We start from the raw sequence: 23685 nt of genomic DNA, 5'->3' as shown, positions 1-23685 counted from the left end.
AAGCACTTACCTAAATGCTATTTCACTAATAATACTTCTTTCTTGAAGGATTTTCTTCCAGCCTTATGTAGGAAATTTTGAAATTTAAACAAATATATATAGCATACTTTTCTTATTTATTTATTTATTTATTTATTTATTTATTTATTTATTTATTATTACAGGGACAGAGAGAGAGTCAGAGGGATAGATAGGGTCAGACAGAAAGGAATGGAGAGAGATGAGAAGCATCAGTCATCAGTTTTTCATTGATACACCTTAGTTATTCACTGATTGCTTTCTCATATGTGCCTTGACTACGGGCCTTCAGCAGACTGAGAAACCTCTTGCTCGAGCCAGCTACCTTGGGTCCAAGCTGGTGAGCTTTTTGCTCAACCCAGATGAGCCCGTGCTCAAGCTGGCGACCTCGGGGTCTCGAACCTGGGTTCTTCTGCATCCCAGTCCAATGCTTTATCTACTGTGCCACCGCCTGGTCAGGTAGCATGCTTTTCTTTCTGCAATTTCGAGCTGCTGGCAAGCTTATTGATAAATTTAATAATATAAACAAAGTGTCACCACCATTTCTGGGTACCCTGCCTATTCACACTGCCAGTGATTTCTAACAAAGTTACAAAAAATAAAATAAAATAAAATAAAAAAACACCAAAAAACAAAACATATCTTTAGTTCAAAACAAAGTGTTAAAAGGAAAGTGGTTATAATTACTCACTATACTCCTCCCGCTTGGCTCTCAAAAGAAATTTCAATCGTTGTACTGTTGATATTTGGCTCAGTTGACTAATGAGTTTGCCGACCACTGCACATTGTATAAATGTTCTACAATTTATTCATTCTCCTGTCAATAGACATTTCACTGGTTCTCAGATTTTTCTATTCTAATCAATGCTATTAGAATGTGCCTTTTGATAAACATATTTTAGTATGTGCCTTTTTAGTATGTGCCTTTTAGTAAACATATTTCTGAAAGGCATATATGTAATAGTAAAATTGGTGGATCATAAGAAAGAAATATAATCACCTTTAAGAGGCATTTTCATATAGTTCTCCAGGGTGGTTGTACTTCCACAAGTAGTACATGAAATTTCCATTTGTTCTACATGTAAGAAATATTAAATATGGCCAGTATTTTAAATATTATCTCTTCTAGTAAGTCTGATTTGAGTTGACATTTTACTCTTATTAGTATTAGGAAAATTTACATGTTCTTGATCATTTGGAAATGCTGTATTATAATGGTTTCCCCATTAAAAAATGGATTCTCTTTTTTTAGTTTGAGGAATTCTATGAATATTGTATGTGAGGTTGATATTGGTTTTATGCATTATAAATATATTCCCCATAATGTTAATATAGTTTCATTTTTGACTATTTACTTTAGTGGTTATTGGTTTTGTCTGCTCTTTAAATATCTTTCTCTCCTTGACACATGAAGATTAACTTCTTTTGGTATTCCTAGCAGCTTTGTTGTTTTGTGGGTTTTTTTTTTTTTTTTTTTTTTTTTTTTTTTTTTGTATTTTTCCGAAGCTGGAAACGGGGAGAGACAGTCAGACTCCCACATGCGCCCGACCGGGATCCACCCGACACGCCCACCAGGGGGCGACGCTCTGCCACGACCAGAGCCACTCTAGCGCCTGGGGCAGAGGCCAAGGAGCCATCCCCAGCGCCAGGGCCATCTTTGCTCCAATGGAGCCTTGGCTGCGGGAGGGGAAAAGAGAGACAGAGAGGAAGGAGAGGGGGAGGGGTGGAGAAGCAGATGGGCGCTTCTCCTGTGTGCCCTGGCCAGAAATCGAACCCGGGACCCCTTGCACGCCAGGCCGACGCTCTACCACCGAGCCAACCGGCCTGTTGTTTTGTGTTTTATGTTTGATTTGGTCCTCTTGCAATTTACTTTTGTGTATATTGAGAGATAAATGTTAAGGTGTATTTTATTTTTCCTTATTTCTTCAAATATGGATAAACAATTGACTGAATACCATTGATGGAAAAGTTTACGCTTTCTATATTCTTTCCACTCTACGGTGTCTCTTTTTTCATAAGCCAAGTATTCATATACGTAGTTGTGAATCTGAGTAGTACATTCCTTCAATCAATTTGCATACTTTTGCCTCAATAATAAATTGTTGTAGGCTTTGTGACTTTATAGTTCTTGATATCTAGTTGTGCAAGTACACAAGTTTGTTGTTCTCCAGTTTTTTCTTAGTGATTTATAACATTTGCATTTTATGTAAATATTAGAATCTCTTATAAATATTGACTAAAAATGGCACCTTGCTGTTGTTTTGATTGCAGTTGAATTTTTTCTATGTTAAATTTAGAAAAAAATGGTATCTTTGCACTATGTCCTTGATCAAAAAAAGAACTTGTACATTCCTTTACTTTGTTCATTTGAAGTTTATCTTTTTGGTGCTCTATAGGTTTCAATTAAGATCTTGCACATGTTTTGGCAGATTTATTTCTGTGTATTTAATATGTTTTGAAGTTATGATTAATGGGATTTTTTTATATGCTATAATAGATTATCATGTGCTGATATTTACCTAACTGCCATGTTAAGGCAACTTACTAATTCTGATTTATCAGTAAAATTACTTTCATATTTCTAAAAAGACATCATCTATAACTAATCACTTTTTTTTCTATTTTCTGCCATGTTACATTGGCTAGGTTCTTCAGTTAAATATTGAATAGTAGACAACCACGTCTTCATCTCAACAATAGGCAGAAAACCTTTCAATATTTTTCATTAAGTATGAGGCTCATTGTATGCTTTTTATAGAAACCCTTTACCAATTAAATTTATTTTTATTTTTAGTAATCATGAATTTTCATAATGAGAAGCTTTAATTTTTAAAATATAATTTTCTTCATTTGGCTTTTCTGAATTACATATTTTTATAAGTAATATATTCTTTTCATTCCACTCATTTCTTTCTCATTTACAACAATTTTATTTTACAAAGGTCATTTGGAAGCTTACAGTTGGTGATTTTACTGTTGATGTTTAGCATAATTTCATTTAGGTCAGAGACCATCCTCTTTGAAACTTTTTGCACTTGTTTATTGGCTATTGCTTATTTAGTTTTTAAATATTCAACTTGAAAATGTTGTGTAGTTCTAGTTATTGAAATCTGTTTTTCATGTGTGTACATTTACACTGTTTGATCATTGTACTCATTAAATAATTTATATGCTTATTGATTTTTAAATTATTACTAGAATAAAGTTGTTTAAGTCTCTACCTACATTTGTATATTTGGCTACTTCTTTTTAATTCAGTCAATTTTATTTTATTTTAGTTTTTCTATTTTAGAGAGGAGAGAGAGAGAAGAGGGAAAGAGTGGGGGGCAGGGGAAGGAAGCATCAACTCTCTTCTGTGCCTTGACTGGGCAAGTCCAGGATTTTGAACCAGCGACCTCAGCATTCCAGGTCGACACTTTATTCACTGCCTACCAAAGGCTGGGCTAATTCAGTCAATTTTGCATTATATATTTTGAGCTATACTAAGTGGATTCAAATGTACAATTGTACCACCTTTGTGATGGATTGAAATTTTTTTTTGCCTAGTGAATATCTTTCTTTATACTTAGAATGCTTTGTTCCTGAAATGCTAAGCTATCTTGTATTAACATCAATACTTCACTTCTCGTTAACATTTGCACTTTTACATAAATCTTTTCAGTTCCTATGTCTTTTGTTATGTCTCTTTTGATGCACATCTTTAGCATGTTTCATATTTTTCTCTCCATCTTTGTTTTTTAATTTGAGTTTATGGTTTACATAAACTTAATGTAATTATGTAAATTTGAATAAGATCTACAATATTATAAAGCTCTATTTCTGTCTATTCTTTGTTCCCTTTTTCTCCTTTGTTTGCCTTCCTCTGAATTGATTAAACATTGTTTTCTTATTTCATGATTCATTGTCTACTAGCTTAGAAATTAAATACACATTTAAATTTTTTTAATGATTACCTTAGACAATACAGTATACATTCTTAAGTTATTAAATTCTTGTACTAATTAATTTGATCTTCCTTTTCATTGTGGCAGGTATATATGGTATTTTAGGTTTATTTTCTCTCTTCCTATCATATGCTATTGTTGTGTATTGTAATTATATATATATATATATATGTGTGTGTATATATATATATATATCTCAGATAATAATTTTAATCAGCACCATTTACCAATTTTATTGTTATTCATTCTTTTTGCATTTTTGGTCTTTAGTGTAAGGTGATTTTTTTTTTCCTTTCAAATAATTATCTTTAAATGTTTTAATTAAGGTATTTTGTTAACAAATTTTTGTATTTGTTTCTAAAAAAAATAAGTATATTTTTTACTTTTACTGCTTTGAAAATATCTTTTGGTGCACTTTTAAGATTTGATCTTTATATTTGGTTTTCAGGAGCTTCACTCTGATATGCCTAGAAAAGTTTTCTTTGTAGTTATTTTTACTGGTATTTCTAGTAATTTTTTCATTGTGGTTTGAATTTTTTGGTCAATTTTGAAAAGTTGTGAGCAATGTTCTTTATTTTTTTAAAAAAAGTAATTGAATTTATTGGTGTGACACTGCTTAACCTAATTATCCAGGTTTCAGGTGCCCAATCCTACAGCACATCTCTGCACCCTGTATTGTTTGTTCACCCCCATGAGTCAGGTCTTCGTCCATCACCATTCTTTCCCTTAGTCTCTCCTCCATCTTCCCCACACAGTCAACACTCACCACACTGTTGTTCAAGTGCGTGATTTTAAGTCCTATGATGATGTTAATGTTCTTCATCATGAAATTATTTTTTCTTTATTGCTAACTTCAGGACATATTAGCTTTATTATATATGTTACTTATGAGGAAGCTGAAGAAAGAAAGGTCAAGTTACCTTCATAAAGTCAGAGTAAGTGGCAGAGCCAGGGTCTGAGCAGTGGTAGTTAAACCATTACCTAAAACAATGTTCTTTCTCCTATAATATGTGACACAGAACTGCTAGCTAGCAAACTGGTTAACTGTCATTCAAATTCGTCCCTTGAGTACTTTTTATTTATCAGTCAAAGCCAGTGACAGATTTGTGACTGATTGCTATGAAACAAATAGTATAGTATTAGATATTTGATATTCTGTAGGCAGTAAAATTGGTAGTGATTTTTTTACTCCATTTAAAAATTAGCATATATCACAACTTGGTGTAGGAGGTGTCAGAAAATAAAGATTGCATTGTCCTGTGTAAAGAACAGAGAAATAGCCCTGTCCATATAGCTTGGTTGGTTAGAGCAGTGGTAGTCAACCTGACTCCTACCACCCACTAGTGGGTGTTCCAGCTTTCATGGTGGGTGGTAGCGGAGCAACCAAAGTATAAATAAAAAGATAGATTTAACTATAGTAAGTTGTTTTATAAAGATTTATTCTGCCAAACTGAAAATCCAGCATAAAGTACTTAGTAAGTAATTATTATTATATACTTTAACTTGCTGTAACTCTGCTTTATAAATTTTATAAAGTAAAGTTACTTCCCTACTTTATAAATCACCATTACTGTGGAACCGGTGGGCAGTTAGAAAATTTTACTACTAACAGAGATACAAAAGTGGGTGGTAGGTATAAAAAGGTTGACTACCAGAGCATCGACCTGATACACAAAGGTTACAAGTTTGATGCCTGGTCAAAGCATGTACAGGCACAGGTAGATATTTCTCTCTCTTTAAAATCAGTACATAAATTAAAACATGAAATATGTTCTTTAAAAAAAATAAAGGAAGAACAGAGTCATTCATAGGAACAATAGATCCCTGGGATTAATATTTCAAATGAGAATCCCTCCTCATGAGGCCAATGTACAAGATGTGCCCTTCCAAGTATTAAAATACAGATGTTGAGAAAATGATAAATTTATCTTTGTATAAATGTGTGATGAATGTTTGAAATATATCTGGGAAACTATCATAGGCATTGCTGTCTTTAACTTATAGCATACAAAATTGAGTTAAGGTAATTACACAGCTAGCAGGAGATGGGTCCAAGATTTAACTCCTATAATGTTTATCCAAAGCACTTATATTTTCTATTTAGAATCTAATCTTTCAGAATTGACAATTGCAACATTAGATAATATGTGTCTTAAGATGCTGGAAATGTCTGGGGTTATTTTAAACATCTACATTTACTAGCGAAGGGTAGCTAAATAAGTGAATTTGGTAATTACTTTTTTTTTGATTTGGAATAGAATTTTATTTAATCATTGAACATTTTTTCCATAACATCATTTCTTGAGATTTAAAGGAATTTTTAAACTCGTTTTCCCATAGCGATGTGTGTAAAATGTATGCCTTGGCATCGGTGCCATTAAACCAAAGAAAATCCAGAGCACATGACTCCTTGAGGTACACGAAAACCATCTATGATGTGATCCGCAACTTGAGTGGGAGAATGCCTGAAGGAATTGCACCTGGTCAGTCTCTCCCGATGAATTGTCATCAAAGGGTGATTAAACTTTATATGCAATATTCTTCACTTCTTCATTTTTTAAGGTAAGAACATGAATGTGCTAATTTAAAAATGTAATTATGGCTTATATAGGTAGATAAATAAGTAGATGGGTAGATAGGTAGCTGGATAAATTTTGATATTATTTGCTTTTTTTAAAAGAAAATATTTACTAAGTTTCTACACTATACATAACCCTGTAATATATACCTTTGAAAAATAATAGCAAATAAGCATTTCATGACTTACTGAATTTAGAATCTAAGGCAGTCATTTTCAAACTTTATCATGCATCCAGATCATTGGGATGACATGGTGAACATGTTACTGGCCCTTACACACTGAGTGTATGATGCTAATTTGCATTTCTAACATGTTTCAAGTGATACTATATTTCTGCTCCATGACCTCATTTTGAGAATCCTCATATAAGTCAAATATAAATCTATTGAACAAAAAAAGGGTGAAACCAATAATTTATTCTTCCAGTTACTGTTAGCATAATCTCAAGTTATGGACACTGTGAACTTTTGGTCTGTGTGATTAAAGCCTTTTAATATTAAAATAATGAGCAGGTGAAATTTTCCATAAAAGGTTGATAGGAGATAAAGGAAAAATACCATAGTGTCTGTTCCTCTGCAATGTTCCAATGTCAAGTGGTCAAGAAATGGGAAGACAGAGCTCATTCAAACTGTAAGGGAGTGGTGCTAAATATCTAGCACTCCTTCTGCCTACATTTGTAGTATCCGTGTCTAGTGGGACTCCCCACATTCATAGGCAGTGTTATTGCTCCATCTTCTGTGCTCCTATATCCCTAAAATAGTATTTGTTACATGAAATTATATATGCATTAAGGTTAATATATTTTGAAGTATATTGCCATATATTTATATCTAGCTTATTTGTGTATGCAATCTATCCCATAGTTGACCAGAGATATTCATCTATCTTCGCAGGAGTGGGGAAAGAGTGTAAGAAGAGGACACATATAGCAGGAATGCCAATTAAAGATTTGGTGTTCAGTTTTTAGATCTCTAGATCAGACTTTTTCAGTCCCTAGCAATACTTTGGTCTTAAACATTAGAAATGGCACTAAACAAAAATATTTTTCTTCCTTTCTTAGATTCCTGTTATCATGCTTATAGGCAAAGCTAACTTAAGTTTCTTGTTACTTAGAACTAGAAGTGTTTACGTTACTGAAGGTGCTTGAATGAGGACCCAAGCAGCCTGTTATACAGTGGATGCTGAGTTGACAAATAAAAGAGGCAGAGGGTAGCTGGCTCTGAAGCCACAATATGAATGACAAATGTATGAGGACTGAGCAGTGGCCAAGTCAGTTATGAGGGATTTCTTGGTCTTTGATGGAGCTAAGAGAAGAGATACAGAATCCTCAGCTCAGGCTCAGCAGCAAATGCCCACATGGCAGCTTGGCTTCAGGCAGAGAGGAGGCATTCTAAAGAGACTGAGCATCCAGAAACGTAGTCACAGACCTTCATACACAGATATGTGTCCCTCTCACCTATCTCATGTCACCCAAATGCAGGGGATGATCCATGTCCCGTGACGCTCTATACAATTTAGAGATTCCTCCTTTATAAGATAATATCAAATTAAAATAAAGTAGATACATGTCTTCAGAAGTGACTCGTGAACGTGAGGAAACGTGAAGTTGAAGCTTTATTTATTTAACAATAAATCTTCCTCTTCCCAGATGCCACCTGGTGGTGGGTAGAGGAGGTCTAAAATTTTGATTATTTATCCCAGAGAACAGTACCCTAAAGAGACTGCTCTGGTCAGAAGAGACTAAGATCTGTGAAGACTCAAGTCTGCACTCTCTTTCTATTCCTCTCTACCCAGTCTGGGTGGGAGAATAGGAAAGATTCTAACATTTAAGGAAAATAGCACACCACTGACTCATTCATGGGTCTGTGTACCCCACTAGTTTTGAGTTTGTGAGCATGTGAGGGAAGAAGCCACATCTCATTCTTCTGGTATCTCTTGACACCCAGGGTCATTGATAGCACAGAATGGGTCTAGTGCTCATTAAATATTTCTTAACATTTTTTTTCACAGAGCTTTTCTTTTTGAGTTCCTGTGCTAAAAGGAATAAAACTTTGAAATTGAGTCTCAGAACAGTCTAAAAGGGATGAGGAAAATTTTGTGAAATATAAAATTAGGGGGTAAAAGAAAAAAAAGTAAAGCATTTGTATTTTAGGAGGGAAGATGTAACCAATGAGAGATTCAAGGAGAAAATTAGTGTGGGTGCTATGAATGTTATACATTGACTTTATAACACTAAATTATGAACTCTTAAGAATAACTATTTCAACGTACCCGTATTAGTTTGCTAGGGCTACCATAACAAAATACCACAGAATGGGTGGCCTAAGCAATGAAAATTAATTTCTTTTTCACAGTTCTGGAGGCTAGAAGTGCAAGATCCAGGTAAAGGTAGATTGGGTTTCTTCTGAGGCCTCTCTGCTTGGCTTGCAAATGGTCACCTTCTCTCTAGTTTTTACATGGTCTTTTCTCTGTGTGCACACACCCCTGGTATCTCTCTGTATGTCCAAATTTTTTAAACATTTATTGTATTGATTTTAGAGAGAGGGGATGATAGAGAGAGAGACAGACAGAAAGAGAGAGAGGAACATTGATCTGCTCCTGTATGTGCCCGACCGGGGATCGAACCTGCAACCTCCACACTTCAGGACAGTGCTCTAATCAACAGCGCCATCTGGTCAAGGCTGTCCAAATTTCATCTTGAAAGCACCAGTTAGTTTGGATTAGGGACCACTCTAAAGACCTCTTTTTACCCTAATCGTTGTCTTAAAGGCCGTAACTCCAAATAGTCACATTTTGAAGTACTGAAGGTTAGGGATTCAACATATGAGTTTTCAGGGAACACAATTCAGCCCTTAACAATTTCATATGTTTTGCAAGACAGAAAATATGTCAATTGGTTGTTAGGTTTTTATTTTCATTACAGAGACAGAGAGAGAGTCAGAGAGAGAGAGAGAGATAGGGACAGACAGACAGGAATGGAGAGAGATGAGAAGCATCAATCATCAGTTTTTCGTTGAGGCTCCTTAGTTGTTCATTGATTGCTTTCTCATATGTGCCTTGACCATGGGGCCACAGCACACCGAGTAAACCCCTTGCTCAAGTCAGCGACCTTGGTTCCAAGATGATGCTTTTGCTCAAACCAGATGAGCCCGTGCTCAAACTGGAGACCTCGGGGTCTCGAACCTGGGTCCTCCACATCCCAGTTCAATGCTCTATCCACTGCGCCACCATCTGGTCAGGCGGTTGTTAGATTTTATAGTAAATTTTGTTTTGCTATATGCAAAATAATATGCATACTGTTTCCTGTGTTGGACTAAATTGTGTTCACCCAAAGTTCACATGTCGAAGTACTATCCCTCAATTTGACTTTTTTGGAGGTAAGACATTAAGTATGTAATTAGGCTGGTGATATCATAGAGGTTGATCTTGAAGCCAATAAGACTGGCACTTTTATAAAAAGAACAGACACCAGGGATCCCCCCAGCCCCGTGGGAGCACAGAGAAAAGGTCACATGAGGACAAAGTAAAAAGGCATCCATCTACAAACCTGGAGGAAAGATCTCATCAGAATCCAGATTTTCAGACACCTTGTTCTTGGACTTTTTGCCTCCAGAACTGTGAGAAAATAAATTTCTCTTGTTAATCTACAGCCAGGCGTCCCCAAACTACGGCCTGCAGGCCACATGCGGCCCCCTGAGGCCATTTATCTGGCCCCCCGCCACATTTCCGGAAGGGGCACCTCTTTCATTGGTGGTCAGTGAGAGGAGCACTGTATGTGGTGGCCCTCCAACGATCTGAGTGACAGTGAACTGGCCCCCTGTGTAAAAAGTTTGGGGACCCCTGACAGTCTGTGATATTCTATTATGGCAGCATGAGCAGATTAATACAGTATCTAATATCTTCTGATATAACTTGATTCATTTATAATATATATAATATGTGATTATATTTAAAAATAATATTTAAATCAAATATAAATATTTGCATTATAATGTAATTTTTTCAATGTATTCTTTTCATGATGTGATAAATTTTTATTGAAAAAATTAATTTTTTTGATTTATAATATCCATAATATAAAGCTAAAACAAGCAAAATGTAAACACTGTGTACCCTACAGTGAAACTAGAAAGTAGGAGATGATGTAATATAGAGCTATGGTAACTCTTATTTCTACTTCCCCTGATATTTAAAAAAAAATTGTCCATTTACCCAAACAAATTACACTCAGGAAAAAAACAGCTTACTTCCCTTTATAAGTAAATTCAATTTCATGTGTGATTTTACTGTGATCTTTAATGGAATTGTGTCTAAGAAGAACAATATTTCAAAGTACATACGTGATTCTGGAAGAGCAAACTGAAGTGGGGTTAAAAGTGTGGCTTTTGAATCAGTTAGAAGATGAAGGCTTTTTTTATAGAATATATATTTTATTTTATTTATTTATTTTAGAGAAAGAAAGGGGTGGGGGGAGGGAGAGAAAAACATCAATTCGTTGTCTCCCTTATTTATGCACTCATTGGTTGAATCTTGTATGTGCCTGACCACAACCTTGGCGTGGGGCAACTTGCGCTAACCAGTCAAGCGGCCCAGCAGGTGCAATTCTAGCTCTTTTATATTCCAGTGACTTAGCACAAGTTATTTACCCCGTTTAAGCCCCAATTTTAATATCTGTAAAATTCAGGGTTATAATTCTCAATCTTGGTTGATAAGAGAATGGAAATAATAAAATATGTAACACATGACAAATAATAAGACTGATGATGATGAAGAGTAATAAATTATGATTAATGGCTTTCATGTACTAAAATGTTTCTTATAGTATTCAAATGTAATAGCCATTAGTGACATACGGAAAACTGATTTTTTTTGGTATCACTATTACTGAAATAGAATATTTTATTTATTTTCTTTTTTTTTTTTTGAATTTATTGTGGTGACACTGGTTAACACAATTATACAGATTTCAAGTGCTCTGTTTTACAACATGTCATCTGTATACTGTGTTTTGTGTTGACCACCAAAGTCAAGTCTCCTTTCATCACCTTTAATCCCCCATACCTTCCACTACCTTTCCCACCCCCACAACCACCACACTGTTGTTCTGGCCATGAGTTTTTTCCTTTTGATTTTTCTTTTGCTCAATCCCTCCACCACCACCCCCCGTCCCCCAACCCCATCCTTCTGAAGAGCTGTCAGTATTTTTAAAAATCTGTTCTATTAGACTTAAATGTCAGTTAACATAAAGAATACAAGAAAATAAGTATTTATCAACTCGGTCTTTTATATTTTCAGGATAAAAGGAACATTTATTTAAATTTTTATAAGTTTAAAATCAAAAGCACATGACTTTTCTTTTAATTTTACCACTTTATATACTTTTTTTGTGACAAAGACAGAGAGGGACAGGTGGGGACAGACAGACAGGAAGGGAGAAAGGTTAAAAGCATCAATTCTTCATTGTGGCTCCTTAATTGTTCATTGATTGCTTTCTCACATGTGCCTTGACTGGGTGGGCACCAGCAGAACGAGTGACCCCTTGCTCGAGCCAGTGGCCTTGGACTCAAGCTGGTGAGCCTTGCTCAAACCAGATGAACTTGTGCTCAAGCCGGCGACCTTGGGGTTTCAGACCTAGGCCCTCTGCATCCCAGTTTGACGCTCTGTCCACTATGTCACCACCTGGTCAGGCTACCCCTTCATACTCTTGATACTTGACTGATTCAATATAAAATAAATCCTTTAATTCAATAAGAAATATTCTAATTCCAGGCCCTGGCTCATTGGTTCAGTGGATAGAGTGTCAGCCTGGCATATGGATGTCTCAGGTTCAATCCCTGGTTAAGGCACACATGAGAAGTGACAATCTAGTTCTCTCCCCTTTCTCTCTTTCTTTCCCTCTTGCAGCCAGTGGCTCTATTGGTCTGAGAGTCAGCCTTGGATGCTGAAGATAGCTCGGTTGATTCAAGCATCAACCCCAGACGGGGGTTGCTGGGTGGATCCCGGTTGAGGTGCATGCAAAAGTCTGTCTCTCTATCCCCTCTCCTCTCATTTAAAAAAAAATTCTAATTCCATTCTTATTTTAGAAAGTTATTTGTGCTTTTAAAATCCAATGGCATATTAACTGTGAACAAAAGGAGAAGGTTTGGATACTTAACTAGATCTTTCTTGTTTTTGCAATATAGAAATCAAACAGTTTTCTGATAGCATCATTACACTTTATGGTACTTGTGATTTTCATGCTACTCTGGTAGCATTGTGGTTGGTACAGCTCCAGTAGAGTTGACATTAACATGGGAAGTTTTTGTTTTGACATTTTGTGGTTTGAGGATGCAGGTATGGAAGAATGATTTTGGAATTAAATCCAAGCCCTTCCAATTTATTGCTCTTTTATCAGCAAATATATGCCTATCAGGATATGTTTGCTCTGATAAAATCCATCAACATTCAGAATGTGGCAGTCTGGTTAATAGAATTGGGTCATTAATTTAAAATGCATGCATATGTTTCATCGTGGAAATAAATGTATTAAATTCAAAATGATAATAAATGTTATTAGCTTTCCCATTTAAATTTGTGACAGTGGGTGAGGCCTTTTGTACAAGTGAAATTATATTTACCTTGTGCAATTAATGAGAAAGTATAATTTTTGTAGATAAAGTTTAGAATTTAATAACTCTTTACATCTAATTTTAATTTGTTCTACTTAAAGTAAACTTGGGAGAAATATGCAAATACAAACTCTAGACTGTAAAAGTGTAATGAAATCGATTATAAAAGTCAACACTATAAAACTACTGACCAGACATAAACTATTGACAAAACATAATTGTAAATATTATCTTAGGGGCTGATGAAATTAGGCATTCAGATATATGCAAAATAAAAAAAAGAAACAGACCTCTTGTAGGGGAGGAAAAATGTTTCCTCTTTCTAGGTTCTTGGCTAGTAAGAGATTAACAGGAGAAAACAATTTAATTACGTGCATAATAAGTACATTAGCCCCACAAAGATAGGGGACGTGAAGGCCGACAAAAAATTGAGGCTTTTCTACCATTCTGAGAGAAGGAAAGGGATAGGAGTCCAGAGCTTCAAAATTGAGGGGTGGGAGGGGTGTATTGGGGGGAAAGGAAATGTTTGTTAAACAAGGGTTGTCCCGCTTGTCATGCAGGTAAATCCCTCAGTTTAAAAGTTATCTCTAGTAATAACTCTTTCTAGTAAGGACTTCTTTTCTAATGTGAATTTCCTCAATAAATGTAGATTTTCATTACAAAAGGCTAACTTCTACTTTGTTTTCTACTTCTCCTGTGTGTATAGTTTCTCAAACTAATCAGTATGCCAAAGAGGCATATTTTGGGGTGGTTTATTCTGCTACTCTTCACTTCATAACAGTATCTGTAAAATGCCGTTAAAGAACAAAATTCAGCTGAGTAAAATTGAAAAATCTTACTGGCTTTATTCAACAATTTGTAAATCAGACAGCATCCAGTCTAGCAGATAGAAAGGAGTCCCAAAAAGCTACTATACAACGCAAGAGACTTTATGAACATCAGGGTGTGAACAAGGACATTGTACTTAGGCAATGAGGGAGGGGGTGGAACGTGCCACCCCAACATGTGCCACTTTGGCGTGGGGATTGTTTTGAGCTGCAGGTGGCTGAAACCCAGCAGACTCAGGAAGAGCTTTCCTCTCTCTTAGCTGCCTCAAAAAATTTAGACAGGGAGCCTGGCCCAGAAAGAGAGCTATACCAGTGATAACTTTTATCTGCTTGACAGGGCAAACATTTGTTAACCCAATATCTGCTCATCTCATCTTTCTGTAAATTGTCTTCCTCCTCTTTGAAGCCTCAAAAACCCTTACCCTCTTTTCCTCAATTACCTGACTGCCTGGGAGTTTCAGTTTTCTGTGGGGCTCCCAGAGGTTCATATTTAATTTGTTTAATCTGTCTTACATCAATTTGATGGTTAGACCAACCAAAGAGCCTACAAAGAAAGAAAGGAAACCTTTTTCTACCCCTACAGCTCAAAAACTAGATTGGTTATTTTGAAGTTACGTTCCTTTAGAGCAGGGGTTGGGAACCTATGGCTCGCAAGCCAGATGTGGCTCTTTTGATGGCTGCATCTGGCTCGCAGACAAATCTTTAATAAAAAAGTAATAACTTTAAAAGTATAAAACATTCTCATGTATTATAATCCATTCATTTCCTACCGCTCATGTTCATGGTTGCTGGTGGCTGGAGCCAATCACAACTGTCCTCCGGAACAACACCAAATTTTTATTGGATAATGTGTAACGTACACAGGTCGTATGGCTCTCATGGAATTACATTTTAAAATATGTGGCGTTCATGGCTCTCTCAGCCAAAAAGGTTCCTGACCCCTGCTTTAAAGGATAGCAGGGCTCTATGATCAGGCAGGCTACCTAACTAATGCTTATCAGGAAATTCTGATAGAATGGTTTAAGACTCCATTTATGGGAGACCCAAACTATAAGTAAGTCTTGATTTGGTGATGTGAGCCTTAGCCTACACAACACCATTTTGGGCCTGTTACCTTGTCTTTACCAATGCAAAACTGAATTTTCACGATACAGCTTCTAATGCCAGTGGAAATGTGCTTCATGTACAGTGTCGTACGAAAAGCATTTTACTGGACCTGCACTTGGAGAAGCTTAGGCTTTTGCAGCAAGATTTATTCGAGGTTGAAATAGAATGTTGCTTACAGGATTTCAGTGTCTTATTTCTGTCCATCCCTCGCACCAAGGAGGAACTCCAGTCTTGTGTTCATTAGGCCCAGTATAAAGAACAAAGTTCACATATTCTGTGTCATGGTTTAGTCCTTATCAAAGTTCAGTTCAGTCCAGGCATTGCTCAAAACCCATACTTGGGAGAGCACCTGGCTGCCAGCCACTGCAGCTGGGAGACTTCGTGAACAAACAAGCGAGGCAAGCTTTATTCCAAGCTGGGGGAGAGAGAGAGTTTTGCTAAGCCTGTGTTTATATTTTCAGGCTGGGAAGGACTAGCTTTCCAAATTAACCAATCAGTTTCTTCAAAATTTCATGGACTTTCATTGATTTATCTCATTAACCAATCAGTCCTTCTTCTAGGCTAGACTGACAGGCATCTATGGCATCTATGGTGGCAATTCCATCTTCCACTGCACATGTTTTAAAGTGGACTCACTGAAATACCTTCCCCTAGCACCAGATCAGCTTGGGAAGATTCCCAGAGTGAGCCCAGAGTGCTGAAGCAATATTTTCTTCTGGTTACCCTGTATAATAGCACTTATAGTAAAAGTGTTGGCGCAATGGACTCTGAGGGAACAATAGATTCTGAAATGGGCAATTGAGCCTATGAATACTTTAGCCTTCTAACAAATTAAGCTAAATAGGATGTAGCTTCTTACTGAAGCAGGCTTTCCAAGTTTTATAAAATACAATATCCAGCTCCCTTTGCTTCCTTTCCCCATCAGTATCTATCTACTTGCTTATGTTAATACTTACATTCTCAACTTTTTACTGATGGCCTACTCTCTGCTAGACACTGTAGAATCCTCAAATGAATACCAGGTGATCTCACTCTTCAGGAAACTCAGTTTAATGGTTCCCTGATAGTTTCTCCTAGGCTCTCAGCAGCATTTTATAGAAATAGTCATTTCCCCTTGAGATCCTGTCTTGGCTCTGGAGCAAGAAGGTATTTCAGTTTCTTCATATGTCTTTGTTTCACTCTCTAGGATTTCAACTTAATGGGGCATCATCTCATTGAGTCTTACATAGGCTTTAGGTTGGCTCCTCCTGCTGAGAATTAGTGTTCCATTAAAATTAGATTTTATTTAAACCTAGACTAATGTGAATGTAATGAAGAGTCATAAAAATAATGTAGATGTAGACATAAAATGAGTAAAAATCAAATAGAAAGGATGAGGCTTGACTTCTAAAGAAAGGAACTTTATATGTGTGCAGCAGGATTTCTTCCGCTAGCTTTGACTGGCCCAGGACCCTGTCATCTTAACAAGTCTTCCAACCCCACTAGAGTTTCTTGTCTTACTTTTCTCTTCTTATATTCATCTGTGTTGTCTTCAAGATTTGACCTTTCAGAATCATTTTAAGGCTCTCTTCTTCTTTTTCTTTAATTCTTCCCAGTAGTTCTAGACTGCAAAGTACTGAAGGTGTTTCAAAGTTGAGTACTAGATGAGGCATTCTTCTCCGGTTATGGTGAGTGAGGTTTGATGCTTGCTAACTGAGTTATACCTAAACACCCAAATACCCTTCTGGGAGACACTCCTGCCAAAGCTGCATTACATCTGTATAGGTTCTGGTAGTGAGGAACATGCATATGAAGAGTCTGGATTAAAATATTTCAAATACTTTGACCATGAAAAATTATAAAGTATTAAACATGATAAATGTTTTTAAATGTATAAAATAATATGAATAGTTTTTGAATATATAAAATAATATATATAGGTATTTGCTGCTTTAGTTATGCTACTATAAGTTTATATAATTAAAGAGGCCACAAGTTTTGGATATTCTCTTTGGAAAAATAAGTGATGGATTCTGGTATATTGGGGGTTTTCTATATTCGGGCATATATGGTGAGAGGTATTCCATGAGCATTGGTTGACTGATGATCAACCAGATGTTTTACTGTATCAGATATTTTACTGTATTCAAACTTTTCTATATATTTTTAAATATAATATTATAACAAAAAGTGGTTAGTGGTTTGATAACAGGGGCTAAATAATTAGTTTTTCAACTTTTTTACATTTTGGGACCTGTGAAAATAGAATTATTTCGGGGACTGCTAAGGCAGAAATCACCCTAAGCACAAATGAATTCAATGAAGATCATTGGGTCTATAGTCTTTATACAGCATCAGGGTGGTTAACTCTTTTGTCGACTGGCATGAAATTTCTGATGGACTGGTTCCAGCAGTTTAAAAACATGGGCTAAAAATCATAATTTCTATATACTATTAATATATAAGTGTAAATATTGATTATTGAAGGCACTAAGTAAGATTTTTCTCATAAATCAGTTCTCTAAAGGAAACATCATATACATATTTTATTGTTAAGGAGGATTTTTTGAAATTAATTATATAATCTTAAATAGCAAAGTTAAAATATAATAAACACATTATATGACATTGAAATAATTTAATTGGAGTTGAAATACAAATGACATAAAATCATGAGTGTTATACCATAATAACTTGTTTTTTCTTTTTTAATTTCAGTACACAAGGAGCATATTTTGCTCATATACTGCCAGAATTTCTATTAGAACCAGGAGATTATAAGATATGGCATGAACTTAAAGTAAGGAAATATAATTTATCAAAACAACTGTGCAGATATTATTGAATTTACTGATTTTTGGTCTTTGCCCAAATATTTCATTTTAGAATTCTTGATTTTTTATTTATGACGTATCCTAAGGCTTATGCCCCTCTTGATGACATATATATACTATATATTTGTATTTATCTAAAAATCTCAGTGAAGCCTTAGGTAGAAATGATCACATGGCTTTCTTAAATATATAAATATTTGCTTCTTATAGGGGATTTAGAAATGAAGAATGATGTGTGCCTATGTATTGATAAATATTTTTCTTTACGTGGGATTTTGAATATATATATATCTCCCAAAGAAAATACTGGTTTAATTTACCCACAACTTCTCACTTCCCTTCTTTAATTTTTGATGTGGATAGGGAGAAATTAAGAAAGATATGTATGTTGTTTTTTCAAATTATGCAATTCATTTTATGGAAATCTGTTGATAAAGGAGTATTGTTTTGAGATGTCTGAAGCCTTTGAGGCAACTCAAGTTGTGGTCACCACATGAAATGAGTAGCAGAGCTGGGGGCCAGTTCTGTAGCACTCTCCCGAGTCCCTGTAGCTTAATTCAAAGGAGTCAGAGTTCAGAATAACTTTGTATCTCATTTTGCCAATTCTGCCCCAGAGCTAGTGGGTACACTATATGAATAAATCTATGACCTCAATAAAGGGCTATGAGTTCCAGAAAGTTACCTTTGTTGATAGTTTCTATGATTGGTACATGGGAAATTAGAGATTTTGATGAATGTGTAAAAAAGATATGTAAAGGTTTTATTGAAAGAAACAACATAGGCTAAATAAGTAGTTAAAATTTTGAACTTAATATTCATCTTGCATTTTAATTAATGTTGTGATACTTTATTTTTTAAAGTATTCCAGTACAACCTCTTCAATGTTTTCTGCTCTGCCTGAAGAAAAGAACGCTGTTGTTTTAAATGCGATTGAATTTGAAACCTGGAGTAAACGGGCATGGACAGATTTATTCCTTCAGATGTATAAGGTACCATTTCCCCTCTTGTTCACTGCTGGCTTTTTTTATTTGGTTAATTTACACAGATAGTGTATTAGTTAAGGCATAAGTAATATTGCTATAAAAGATTTAAAACCACAGTAACTGAAGTAGAATTTTCATTTTTCTTTTTCATGGAACTGTAGTTTAGAGGTGGTACGGGTGTGTCTTCCATTCTTGTTACTGGGCTTTCATCCCTGGGTCAGTTTCGCAGAATATGAAAGAACACATAAAGAAGTAGAAGACAAGTATATACCTTTAAAGGATGTTGCTGGGAAAATGCATCCTATCGCTTTAAACATTCCATTGGACAGAATTTAGTCATATAACTGCACCAGGATTTAGGAAAGTTGAGACGTATAGTCTCTAAGATTGTTACCTACAGGCATTTTCCAGTATATTAAAAGAAAGGATTAAAGAATGAATATTGAAGAAAATTATGGTTTTCAGCTGTAATGCATAATAGTCTCTTGTAAAGTTATTCTGAAGAGATATTCACTAGGAATCATACAGCTGTAGGGAAGACCAGGTGTTGATGAGATTCTCCAATTGACTTCATGCCAAGGTGCATGTGTGAGTAAATTAACATATAAATTGTGCCTTCACAACCTATATCTTTATTGCTAAAATGAGTACTGGTTTCAGTCCTGGAATCATTTCCCAGTGTTTCAAATGTGGCATTATCTCTCTTGCTCACTGAGATCAACGGGGCTTCTGCTCTATCCTCACAAAGTAAGCTGCAGGATAAGGAGTTAAAAGGAAGACGTTAAATAGAAACAGCAAGTCATCACTCAAAGGAATGGACAAAATTAAAAGCTAGATAGTATTGCCTGACCAGGTGGTGGCGCAGTGGATAGAGCGTTGGACTGGGATGCGGAGGACCCAGGTTCAAGTCCCTGAGGTCACCAGTTTGAGCGCAAGCTCATCTGGCTTGAGCAAAAAGCTCACCAGTTTGGACCCAGGGTCGCTGGCTTGAGCAAGGGGTTGGTTACTCAGTCTCCTGTAGCCCCACGGTCAAGGCACGTATGAGAAAGCAATCAATGAACAACTAAGGTGCCGCAACAAAGAATTGATGCTTCTCATCTCTCTCCCTTCCTGTCTGTCTCTATCTATCCCTCTCTCTGACTCTCTCTCTGTCCCTGTAAAAAAAAAAAAAAAAAAGCTAGATATTATTATATGTCACAAAATGCTTGTTAAATGTGATCTTGTGATAAAATGCTTTTTAAATGGGAACCCCAGTTTAGAGATGAGGAAACTAAGGTTCACAGGCCTAACTACTTTCTTCTAAGATCACTAAGATTTTGGCCATATAAAACTAGCTGATATAGGAAAAATGTATTTCTTCCTTATAGTTCTCTGCCAGGAGCCCAATGCCCTCTTGCTGCAATCTGTGCATCTAAAGCCTTCACTGAAGCCAGTCTCCCAGGCCTATCTTCTGGAGAGTTCCTTCTGCTATATGATTCTCACTTACTCCTCCTCTTCTCTCCTCCCCACCTCAAACTGCCCTGTCTCTCTTAATGGATGTCAAGGGAAGAAATCCTGATTTGTCTTGATTAATTCCCAGAAGAACATATGAGGGTGTTGGTGACTCTCAGCTAAAGTTAGGGTTAGGAGAAGAATATATAATTACAAGGAGGTATGACAAACACTATGACAAGGTAAACCCAAAGAACTAAGGATGAGTGCCCATAGAGAGGAACCTAACTGTCTTGTGTTTCAGGGAAGGTTTCCTGGAAGAATATTAATTAAAACTGAGCCCTGAGAATTGATAGGTGTTTACCAGGCAAGCTGGGACATAGTTTAGAGAGAGAGATGGGCTGATTTGTGTGAAGAATGTGTTACATGAGTTTTTTCCTAAGGCAGAGGAGATTCAGTGTGGAAATGTCTGAGGTGAGATGGAACATGGCACACTTTGTAGAATAAACACAGCGTGGCTGGGTTAAGAGCAGTGGAGCTTTGCATTTTAGAGGAATTACTGTGGTACAGAGTAGAAACTTTGGGGATGTATTTCAATGTCTGATGCTAGGAATGTTGTTGGTGGTGGGAAAGACAGACAAGGGGCAGCTTTCATAATTAGGAGTAGAACTCAGTAGTACTGACTTAGTGATGACTAGATCTTGTGGGATATAAGAGGCAGAGAGGTGAAGGATGACAGTGGGTTTCTTGTTGGGTGACAGAATAGAATTTGACCCAATCACTGAAATATATAGAAGACAAGGGATAATAACAGTATTTTGTTGGGGCAGAGAGTGGAACAAAGTGAGAGGACATGAGAAGTTTATTTTGGTTCTGCTGTTATTATGGTGCCTGGTATGATTACCAGGTGGGTATATCCTTTAGTCAGAAAGGGATCTGGACGGCAGCACACGTTTGAAATTCCTTACTAATGCCATGATGAAGTCAGAGGAACGCATAAGTGTGCCCAGTTAGATCATTTGCAGAGCTGTTTTTTCGTGTATTGTGTCCAAAGCATGGGTAGCTCTAAGTGCTCTATTAAATCAGAAAGAACCGTTTATTCATTTGTTTCCAGTATACTGTCTGTCATAAAGTTCTGTTTTCTTAGAATAGTGGCAAAATTTGTCAAATACTTTGGTATTTTTAAACTAAGAGCAGTAATCTTGCTGGTTAAGTAAACATGTTTTCCCTGAACCAGTTCAGTTCCCCCTATATTAAAATTGGAGTATTTGTTGCTAAATGTGGTGAGATACTAGTTCTACCTACACATTAGTCAGAATTGCACGCCTTGTAGAGAACAAACAAAAATGGTACAGGGGGTCATATTTTGAGGGATCTTTAAAAGCACTTCAGTAAAATATGATTGGAAAGAAGCAGAATTCATGAAACTTTTTTATTAGATGGCTTTGCAGTATGTCCTATAGTGTCAGTGACATCAATGTGGAAATGCAATTATTCTTGCAGGTGATAACAACTATTGCATATTTTGGTTGGATATAACCATGGATAGGGAACATATAACTCTGCATGTGTGTGATAAATATATGTGAGCAAAGTATATGATGACATTGTATTCTTTCTTTTTTTGCATAATATTAAAGCCTTTACAGTCATTCTACAACAAACTAGTTGTTCATAGCCCATGGATTAGAAAGCAATGACCTGAAGAGAGTTGAAAGCAAATTTATTATTGGTTTTTAAGTCTATGAAGGATGATTAATAAATAATGATAGTTAATAATGATAGCTAACAGGCACAGTTGGAAGCACTTTAATAGGCATAGTCTTATTGGGCCTTACAGTTCTATCAGGTGCTGCTATTTCCATTTTATAAACAAAGAAACAGACACATTGAGAGTTTATATAACTTTGTTCAAGGTGGCCATTGGTAGAGCCAGGATTCAAGTCCGGCACCCAGACGCCAGAGCTGTGTTCCAATATTCTGCTACTGCTGCACAGGCTGAGGGGGAAGGTGTGAGTCATTCGTTCACAGCTGTGAACTCAGTGCCCCAGGCTTACAAACAGCTGGATGCAGCTCTTGCTACTTCTTGGGGGGCAGTCAGTGGTAACTAGGCATGCAGCAGAGAAATGCCAACATGACAGGACAGGGGGAACGGCAGAGAAGAGGCGGTGTTCCCCAAAGCCAGACCCTCACTCCACTATAGGGCACGGCGGCTCTCGGGCCCACAGAGCTGGAGGTAGCACCTGGTAGGAAGCCAAGACCTCTGAGCAACTAATCTGCTCTCTACTTCCAAAAGTTTCCCTGTGGGTGTGTGAGAAGCCAAGACAAGTGGGCAGATATTTGTGCTTGCCTCTGGGAATTCTTGTGAGAGACTTTGTGAGTTCCTGGAGAAGGAGGCATGTGTCCGGTTCCATTCTGCTCTCCCCCCGCACCTAGCAACTGGCTGGGCACACTGTGTACCTATTATAGGTGTCCCCCATCATTCCTTATTCATCTTGAGCTACCTTGCTGTTTCTCGGCTAGTCTTTTCACCCATTTGTCATTTGCATCTTGTGTTTTAGTTAATTTTCATTGCATTTTTTTTAAATTGAATTTTATTGGCCTGACTGGTGGTAGCACAGTGTAAAGACCATTGACCTGGGACACTGAGGTCTCAGGTTCCAAATCCTGAGTCCATTGACTTGATCCCAAACGTTACTGGCTTGAAGCCCAAGGTCACTGGCTTAAAGCCCAATATCAATGACTTGAGCAAGAGGTCACTGGCTCAGCTGGTGCCCCCCAGTCATGGCACATATGAGAAGCAATCAATGAACAACTGAAGTGAAGCAACTACAAGTTGATACTTCTCATCTCTCTCCTTCCTGTCTCCCTATCTCTCTCTTGCTAAAAATAATAATAATAATAATAATAATAATAATAAATAATTAAAAAAAGATTTTATTGGCGTGACACTGACACTGGTTTACATAATTATACAGGTTTCAGGTGCTCAATTCTTCAACACATCTCTGTACACCATATTATATGTTCACCACCCCACCTCTCAAGTCAAGTTTCCTCCATCACCATTTATCTCCCTCATACCCTTCTCCACCTCCCCCCCTTCCCTTACCCTAAACACACTCTTGTCCATGTTCATGAGGGTTGTTTTTTTCTCCTTTTTTGCTTTATCCCTCCACCTCCCTCGCCCAACACCTCCCCCACAGCTGTCAGCCTGCTCTCTATGTATGAGTCTGTCTCTATTTTGCTTGTTAGTTCATTTTCATTAGATTCCACATATGAGTGAAATCATATGGTACTTGTCTTTCTCTGGCTGGCTTTTTCACTTAGTAAGATCTCCAGTTCTAGCCATGCTGTCGCAAATGGTAAGATA

General features: G+C 36.6%; 1 protein-coding gene across 1 annotated transcript in view; it reads left to right on the top strand.

The window, feature by feature from the left end:
* Positions 1-23685, top strand: part of CFAP47 (cilia and flagella associated protein 47) — a 374219-nt gene that overhangs the window by 151021 nt on the left and 199513 nt on the right. Inside the window, exons 30-32 of the mRNA XM_066250539.1 lie at positions 6303-6524; positions 17783-17864; positions 18807-18887. Of these exons, the coding sequence (XP_066106636.1) occupies positions 6303-6524; positions 17783-17864; positions 18807-18887 (385 nt within the window). The remainder of the gene's footprint in view (positions 1-6302; positions 6525-17782; positions 17865-18806; positions 18888-23685) is intronic.

The sequence above is a fragment of the Saccopteryx bilineata genome, chromosome X (assembly GCF_036850765.1).
Source record: "Saccopteryx bilineata isolate mSacBil1 chromosome X, mSacBil1_pri_phased_curated, whole genome shotgun sequence".
NCBI classification, from domain to species: Eukaryota; Metazoa; Chordata; class Mammalia; order Chiroptera; family Emballonuridae; genus Saccopteryx; species Saccopteryx bilineata.
Note: the sequence above shows the minus strand (reverse complement) of the source record. Positions and strands in the feature narration are given on the sequence as shown.